General features: G+C 51.4%; 2 protein-coding genes across 2 annotated transcripts; both read left to right on the top strand.

The window, feature by feature from the left end:
• Positions 1–42: 42 nt before the first annotated feature.
• On the top strand, positions 43–2557 carry FTJAE_13755 (C6 transcription factor; the record flags this gene model as incomplete). The annotated part of the gene is made up of 6 exons (XM_037346930.1): positions 43–164; positions 236–347; positions 413–468; positions 541–1019; positions 1070–1968; positions 2018–2557. 6 exons carry the CDS (start codon positions 43–45, stop codon positions 2555–2557), a joined length of 2208 nt encoding a protein of 735 aa, XP_037199222.1.
• Positions 2558–4803: 2246 nt separating this feature from the next.
• Positions 4804–9093, top strand: FTJAE_13754 (dimethylglycine dehydrogenase mitochondrial precursor; the record flags this gene model as incomplete). Its single annotated transcript, XM_037346929.1, has 2 exons — positions 4804–7297; positions 7773–8907. Coding segments are annotated over 2 exons (3629 nt in total), but the record flags the coding sequence as incomplete, so codon positions are not given.

Here is a 9093-nt window from a genome sequence, read left to right as displayed (position 1 = left end):
CTCTTCCCTGTCTCAGATAATAATAATATCTTACCCTTCAAAATGTCGAGATCTTCAATGTCACCCACCGAAGAAAACAACAACACGAGCAGCAACAACAATAATAATCCTCCCACTAGCACCCGCGGCAGACGACGCTCTCACCACGCCTGTCTGACTTGCAGGTTGGCAAACCAAACACACAATGCGATGTGATGTCGCGTCTATCACAGCTGTACTGATTTGAGAAACCCAGACGAAAGAAGACCCGTTGCCCAGGCGAGAAGCCAGCATGCTCCAGCTGCGTCCGCCTCAAACAGTCGTGCTCCTATCCCCCGGCAATCAGGCCCTCTCAGAGCGGTCCTTCGGTACGTTGTGCATGGGGTTTTGCACACGCAAACAAAAAAAAACATAACTTGACGATTTTAATTAGGAGGAGAGATTGGCCCATCTGGAGGAGAAGCTTGACTTCTTGCTGAACGGAAGCTTGTAAGTATTTTTCTTATGTCTGACGCTTACTTTACAGTGGGAGGGGTTCTAACTTTTGGGGGCGCTTTACAGGCCTACGTCACAACAAAAACAGAACCAACACCACCAGCAAAACCATCACCAACAGCAACAGCTCGATTCGGCCCTCGAAGAAACAACAGACACGTCCGAAAAGTCATACTCTGGCGTGCGAAACACGCGCGAGCACAGTTACCCTACAAGCCATCCCTCAGTAAAGTCCGAATCCGAGAACTCGTCTCTGCGACCGAGCCATTCCGATATCGCTGTTGGTATCTCATTGTACTTTGAGTTCTGCCACCGACAGCCAATATGGTGTTTTGAGCGCGACGAGGTCAGGGACTTTGGGTCTATGCATGATGAGCTTGCTTGCAGCATTCTTGCCTTGACGCTGCGATTCTCTGACAATGGCGATCAGGCAAAGTTGTACGCCAACAATGCCAAGAGTCTCATCATGCTGAGGATCGCAAATGGAACTGTTGATCTTGCGACACTTGAGAGTCTCTGTCTTCTCTCGTACTCCTCATTTATTGGTATGTTTCTGCTATTTTCATTGTCGCGACACTTGAACTAACATTTCTAGACGGTAATGTTCACCTTGGCCAATTCCACCTCGGCCTTGCGCATCAATTATGTCGCTCTGCGATGCTGGACGTCGAGACCGTTTACGGCATGGAAGATCCCATGTCGGACCGCAAGAAGAGGCTATTCTGGAGTCTACAGATGCTTGAGCAGTCTTACGGCCGACAAGAAGGTCTTTTGAGCGTACCAACAGAGGTCTGGCGCCCGGCCTATTCCACTACTCGAGGCCAAATGCCAGACCCAAGAGCGCCGTCTCTCCCCAGGGATGATCTCGGTTGCCAACACCAGAACGAACCTGGTATCTGGAACACCAGTGTTCATCTCGGCTGGGTCTGGAGTCAAGTGCGAAAATACGTCTCCGATTGCTCACACAACAACATCAAGGAGCCTTGGAGACATGACTCGATGTACGCGAAAGTCCTCGCCGACTTTATGGAGACGGAGAACAGGATACCCATGTGCCATCGCTATGACACTGTCAAATTCTACGAGCGCAAGGTCGAGGACTTGAAGATACATCGCGATTACTGGGCGCCATGGTTGAAGGAACAGTTCACATACCACGTCATTCCGACTGTATTGAACCATCCTTTCTTGTACATCGTGGGAGCCCAGCACAACCCCAACCTCGCCATCCCAAACACTTTTTGGAGGCGATCGTCAGAATTGGCACTTCTGCATTCCACATGGATCGTTCGAATGATCGACATGGTCGTCGATAAGCAAGTACCGCTTGCAGATCCTTTCTTCGGCCACGTCGCTGCCATTGCGGCGACTGTGCACCTGTACTACTGCTGTGCTGCTGCGACGCGATTAAAGCACAAGTCAAACACGGACTTTGCCAAGTGCAGGCGATTTTTGAAGACGTTTATGCACACTTCAGCAGCTTGCAGAGCATTGGTATGTACTTCTTTTGAGTGTCGCATGAATTTGCACTAACAATTGACAGGACCGCAACCTTGACAAGATGACGCGCATCGCTGCAGGTACATCTGATAGCATGGACGTTGAAGACTGGATGCCCTCAAAGATCTACCTCAGCGTCCCTCTCATGTGGAAGATCCTCCAGTTCAACACTTTCGCAGACTCTCACGAGCTCCCAACAGCTGGTCTTCTCAACCAATCCCTCGTCCCAAACCCCACAAACGAGGATACAAACGAGAACATCACGCTGGAGATCATCGTCGCGAGCGCACCGGAGATCACAATCAACACTGCAGACGGCGGCCAAGAAGCGCCAACGGCATCTTACAAGGCCCCGCTCTCGTCGCAGGGTCCGGACTCTGCGCGCGACACTGTCTACGATGAGGTGCCAGTGGACGATAACTTGACGCTATGCACTACGCCATGGCTCTACGCGGACTCGTCGCAGTTCGTCAACATTGCCGACATGGGCTGCGATGACCCCCAACCTGCCCTGAGCGAGAGCAGAGGGCCTGCATGGTGGGAAGGTGAAAATTTTAGTAATATCATGTTTAATCACTTTTAGGAGTATGGTAAATGGAACTTGGGTATGGACAAAAAGGCTAGGGTAGGGTAGTGGAAATCTGATCTGCAGCAGAGACACATACAGTAGAGTATTCTCTAACTTAATTGAGACGTCTAGAAGACTGGGCGTATTACCTTCTCCCGTCATTCCATGCATAACGAGACTTGTCATTCCCTGTTTTAGATCAACGGTGCATTGTCTCCCGAATTCTTCTCTCCAAATCTCCAGTTACAGTACATACAGAGTAAACCAAAACAGGGCGACGTTGCAGGTCTTCTCTCCACAATGACAGAAACCGCGCATCATCCATCCATCACCAAGCCTCGTCCCGTCAGTGTTGTTTACTGAGGAGCTGAAACTCCCTCGGCGGGTTTGTCCCCTGCTCGCTCTCCGATGAGCGTCTCGATTTGGGGGTCCGGGGTAGCCGAAACCGGGCAGATTTCCTGGGGAAGACGCCCAAGGCCAAAAAGTTTGAAAATGCGGGGGAGAGAAGGGTTGCCGGAGATGGAGAAGACGCTAGATATGCACAGTGTGTCCCTCCCTAGCCAAGGTGAGAGACTGAGTGGATGAGAAAGTGTCGAGGGGTGGGGACCGTGCTCGACTACTTTTTTGCTTTAAAGAGAAAGGGAAAAAGTCTCTCCCGCATGTCAGCATTTCTATGTGTCAACAAGTCTCCATACGATGAAACCGGGCGTCTACACAACCTGGGGTAAACCGGGGAAGTCGGGCTATATTTCAGGGCTCCGACGCGGGGGAGGGGACTTGGGAGGCTAATTTGGCGATATTGGGAGAGGCGAGGCGGGTCAGCCGGACAGTCTAGATTTTCATCTGACGATGCACAGTTTTTGGTGTTGAGCTTAGCTTCACGGCGCAATGCACATCAGAAACCCTCCCTCACCTGAGTCGGCTTTCGTTTCACCGCTCCACTTGGGCATGCCACGACATGACATGGCGGTTGGATATTCGTACATATCCTCTTGGCAAATGTGGTCTTCATTCATAGGTCGACTTGTCTACTCGGTTCCATCGGCTGCAGAGGAGGCCAGAATTCCAGGGTCGACACCATCTCTGGAATGGGAAATTTGGTAGGCCAATGGGGCATCATGCAATCCAACGTGCCTGGCAACCAAATGAGCCAAGCTTTTCTGACCGTGAAGATGATTGGCTTCGTCGGACTACCTTTTGGAAGGGTTGTTTGTTGTTATTGCCGGTTATTTCCCCGTCCTTGACCATCGTGAACTCAATTGGTGTCGCCTCAATTGGGTTAATCTTGAGGAAACACGGCACGAAGAGCCTATCGAGGGAGGGGAAGAGTCACAAAGGGAACAACACCAAATCCCATTCATTAGAATGAGCGGTAAGAATGACTACCGATGACAGCTCGACGATAACGAATGCGCTTCGTGTCGCTCTCAATTGGTGTAGAAACATAGCAGGGAGGGGGGTCTCATTGCCACGAGATTGCACAAGCGAAACACCAACGCCCCTCGCGAGATGAAGGCATCGTGAAATGTGACTCTCCCGCAAAAGGTCCCATGACCAATTTTCTTGGGGTGTTTTTGCTTTGCTTGTGCGGTAAATTGCAAGGGTAAAAATAGCCTTTCCTCTTCACTATGACAAATCCGTGGCAGTCCAGCTGATTACCATTCCCCCTCCCCATGGCAAAACTTCATGCAACCCCAACCGAGCGGCGTCTACTACTTGTTTAACCTTTTCCATTGAGCAGGCATGGGTCTCTGACGCTTCGACAGTGGCCGTTCCTCGCCTGCAAGATCCGACATCGCGCGTTCTATTCTCTATCTCGTTTCGTTATCACGCGTCCTATCATCCTCAGCACGGGGTCAACCGGCACTTGGTGCCCGGTCCAAGACCAAAATAGATCTAGACTCGTCCCGTTATCTCTGTAGCTCTGCTTCCCCGCATGCCAGGCCCGGAAAACGCAACACCATAAACACACGCCCTCCACCTTTTGAACGGCGCCGCCTCTCCATGCCGATCACGTGAGCGCTCCCGCAACCGGAGGTTCTCATGTTAGTTGCTCTTATCGTAACCATGACATAGTGACAAGATACTTTTGAGGATGATCTCGGTGAGGAGGAGTGCGGAGTCGTAGATTGCTGATAGAAAGATATATTTCGACTAGAACCTTTGATCTTTGCCAATAGAAGCTTCTGTGTTGGAAACCATTCTCATCTCATCCTCCTTTTTCCATCTCATCCCTTTGCCTACATCACATAATAGCAGAAATGGCACCCTCACCGCGGCTTCTCATTATTGGCGCTGGCATCGTTGGCGTCAACGTTGCTGATGAGCTGGTCTCTCGCGGCTGGACCGACATCACGGTCCTGGACCAGGGACCTCTGGACATGCCTGGTGGCTCAACCTCTCACGCCCCTGGCCTTGTATTCCAGACAAACACATCAAAGACTCTCAGCAAGATGGCCACATACACAGTTGAGAAGCTACTATCACTAGACTGCTTCAACCAAGTCGGTGGTTTAGAAATCGCTACTACTCCTGCACGGCTGGAGGAGCTCAAGCGAAAAAGGGGATATGCTTACTCTTGGGGCATTGAGGCGAATCTCATCAGTCCTGAGAAGTGTCTTGAGTTGTACCCCTTGCTGGATAAGAGTAGGGTACTTGGTGGACTTCACATTCCTACTGATGGTCTTGCACTGGCTCGTCCTGCTCAAGCGAAGCTTATTGAGCGAACGAGAGCAGCTGGTGTCAAGTATCACGGATCTACAGTGGTCACATCCATCGATCACCACGACGGCCACGTCTCAGCTGTTCACACAAAGAATGGAACTTTCGAGGCTGATATCGTCATCTCATGCGCTGGATTCTGGGGTGTTGAGATTGGAGCCATGGTTGGCCTGCCAGTTCCCCTGACACCAATGGCTCACCAATACGTGCACACAAAGTCAGTTCCTTGCCAGAAGGGCAAGAATGAGGAGCCCAACGGTGCCAAACTACCTATCCTCCGTCACCAGGATCAGGATCTCTACTACCGTGAGCACGGTGATCACATCGGTATTGGATTCTACGGCCATCGCCCAATGCCCGTTGTTGCAGCCTCGCTTGGTGAGACACCTAAGAACGTCGATTCCCGAAACATGCCATCCAGCCTCCAGTTCACTCCCAAGGACTTCGCACCAGGTTGGGAGTTGTCAAAGGAGATCCTTCCTGCTCTCCGAGAAACTGAGATTGACCACGGTTTCAACGGTATCATGTCTTTCACCCCCGACGGTGGCCCTCTCGTTGGCCAGGCCCCCAACTTTGACAACTTCTACGTCGCTGAAGCTGTCTGGGTCACACAATCTGCTGGTGTCGGCAAGGCACTTGCTGAGCTTCTCACCACGGGCCGATCTGAGATCGACCTTTCCGAGTGCGACATCTCCCGCTTTGAGCAAGTTCAGCTTTCACCTGCCTACGTCGCCGAAACCACCTCTACACAGTTCGTCGAAGTCTACGATATCCTCCACCCTCTCCAGCCCAAAGAGTCACCCCGCAACCTCCGTGTCAGCCCCTTCCACCAGCGCCAGCAGGAGCTGGGTGCCTACTTCCTCGAGGCTGGTGGTTGGGAACGCCCTCACCACTTCGAAGCCAACGAGAAGCTGCTCAAGGATCTGCCTGAGGCTTGGAAGCCTGTCGAGCGAGATGCTTGGTCTTCTCGATACTACTCTGCTGTTTCGGCGGCTGAGGCCTGGAAGACGAGAACTGCTGTTGCTCTGTACGATCAAACTCCTATTCGACGTCTGGAGATCACTGGTCCCGGTGCTGCTGAGCTGCTTCAGCGCTTGACGACTGGTAACGTTGCTGGAAAGGTTGGCAAGGTGACATTCACCCTACTCTTGGATAGCCATGGTGGTATCAAGAGTGATATCTTCGTCGCTAGACTCGGGGAGGATCTCTTCCATCTCGGAGTCAACGGTCCTGTCGACCTTCACTACTTCACCCGTGAGGCCAAGGTTCAGACCAAGGCCAGCCCTCACCGAGCAGTCCAGGTCCGCGACATCACAGGTGGTCTCGCTGCCGTTGGAGTATGGGGTCCCCGTTCCAAGGATCTCATCAAGCTCGTCAGCAAGGACGACTTCTCCGACCGGGCCCTGCCTTACCTGAGCGTCAAGAAGGCTGAGATCTCTGGCATTCCCGTCATCGCCACCAACTTCTCATACATTGGCGAGGAAGGCTGGGAGATCTACACGACCGCAGACAATGGTCTGCGACTTTGGGACGCTCTCTGGCAGGGTGGCCAGCCTTACGGAGTCATTGCTGCTGGCCGAAGCACCTTTAACGCTCTCCGCATCGAGAAGGGTTTCAGATCTTGGGGTACAGATATGACATCTGAGTACGACCCTTATGAGGCTGGACTCGAGTTTGCTCTCCAGCCTGGCAAGGATGGCTATGCTGGCTACAACGCCCTCAAGGGTCGGTCCAGCGAGAAGGTGTCTCGCCGCATTCGCGGCCTCACCATTGACGACGGTCGCTCCGTCATTCTCGGCAAGGAGCCAGTGTTCGTCAAGGGCCGTGCCGTTGGCTACGTGACAAGCGCAGCATTCGGATACAGCGTTCGCAAGCCTATTGCTTACGCATATCTACCCAAGGAAGTCATCGAGGGCGACAAGGTAGAGATTGAGTACTTCGGCAAGCGCATCAAGGCTACCGTTACATCTCTTCCCTTTTACCAGCCCGAGAAGAGCGCTTATGGCCAGACCTCACAGGCCAGCTTCTCTGCTCGTCTGTAGATTATGAACTTTACGATTTCCTTTGTCTTAGGTATCTCATCTGTCTTTCTGCGATTAGGACGAGGGTTTTGTGATGCTGGAATTCCTTATGGCGGAGAAGTCATGTTATGGGAAAAGTCTTAATAGGCAGCTCACTCTTGCATAATGAGCGATGATTTCTACTAGATGTTAATGAACCATGTTTTATAACTTATGACTTTGGTCTCGGTGAATCTCCTACTAGTTTGTCTTATTTGTAAGTCGGCATTGAGTCTTCCCGTGAGCTGTCTTGGCTGACAAGGATAATGATCCGAGCTGCCATTTCTGGAATATCCCAGCGGACATGATAGGTCGCGATGCAAGAACTAGCGGAAAGGGACAGGAATAGTTCGATTCATAACGTTGCTTCTCAGGGTTGCTTATCAATTCTTCTCGATTACAACTCGGATAACAATGGTCTTATAAGTCGTAACGCGACGAATCATTAGCTAACTCGCTCAACGGCATCCAGAAATCGAGAGAGAATCCTTCAACGGTAGAAGAGATGGCTAGAATGCAAGCATTTGTGACGGATGGCAAAGGAAGCGGCTCCGTCCAGTTGATTCCTCGTCCAAGCCCGCGAGAAGGGGAAATTCTTGTCAAGATTCACTACGCGGCTCTAAATCCTGGTGACTGGAAACTCGTTGAAGGCGATGTCTTGGATGGACCAGCACAGCCAGGTCTCATTGCAGGCTGTGACTTCGCCGGCACAGTCGAAGACCCCAACGGCTCCGACTGGAAGAAAGGCCAGAGAGTTGGTGGCTGGGTTCATGGCGCAACCTTCGAAGGTGTTGGATCTTTTGCAGAGTACATGAACATCGAGGCATCACTCGTATTTGCCGTGCCCGACAATACTAGCTTGCAGCAGGCATCAACTATCTCACTCGCTTTTGCGACGGCCACGCAAGCTATGTATCAGCGCTTGTCTTTACCTGAGCCCTGCCAGTCCAAAGAAAACAGACTGGAGTTTCTGGTGTATGGGGCTTCCACGAGTGTTGGCCTGTATGCTGTGCAACTTGGCAGGCTCAGCGACCTTCGTGTCATTGCAGTGGCCTCGTCCAAGAACCATGACCTCCTCAAGCGTCTGGGGGCCGAGGTCACAGTCGACTACCATGACGAAGATTGGGTTGAACGTGTCAAAGAGGTTACGGGAGGGCAATTAAGATATGCCCTCGATAACATTGCAGATGGAGGTTCTGCAGAGAAAATAGCCTGCTGCTTGGCTCATAGCCCAGGATCTCAGCTGATTGCTCTATCGCCACTGGACAAAAAGTCTCTTCGCGCTGTCAATCCATATGTCAAAGCCGAGTCAATGCTCGCTTTTACAGTTTTTGGCAGGGCGTTGGGTGAAGAATACACCGTGTTTGATAACACAGGTTCTGAGACACCAGACGAGAAAAGTGCTTGGGAGAAGTACCTACGACTAATAACTGGGATGCTAGAGAGGGGTGATCTTGAGGCAAACCATGTCGTAGAAGTTGGGACCCTGGAAAACGTTACTGAGGCTTTCCGGTTGAGCAGAGAAGGGCACTTGTCGGCTGCGAAGGCCGTCCTGAGAGTTGAGGCGGAACTTGGAAGGGATAGGTAGAAGTGAAACTATTGAACAGTGAGCCACAATACCTTTAAATAAACATCCTGATTAAGCTATTGATGATTGTCTGATTATCACGGAAATTCCCAACGTTGTTTAATCGATGTTGTTCCTGCTAGCTAACCTAGAGCGGGAAAGAAAACTTAAGCCCTTAACGATAAGTAATAAAAATATTTAGG

The sequence above is a fragment of the Fusarium tjaetaba genome (genome assembly GCF_013396195.1).
Source record: "Fusarium tjaetaba strain NRRL 66243 chromosome Unknown NRRL66243_c0000465, whole genome shotgun sequence".
NCBI lineage: Eukaryota > Fungi > Ascomycota > Sordariomycetes > Hypocreales > Nectriaceae > Fusarium > Fusarium tjaetaba.
This window is presented reverse-complemented; position numbering and strand designations above follow the sequence as displayed.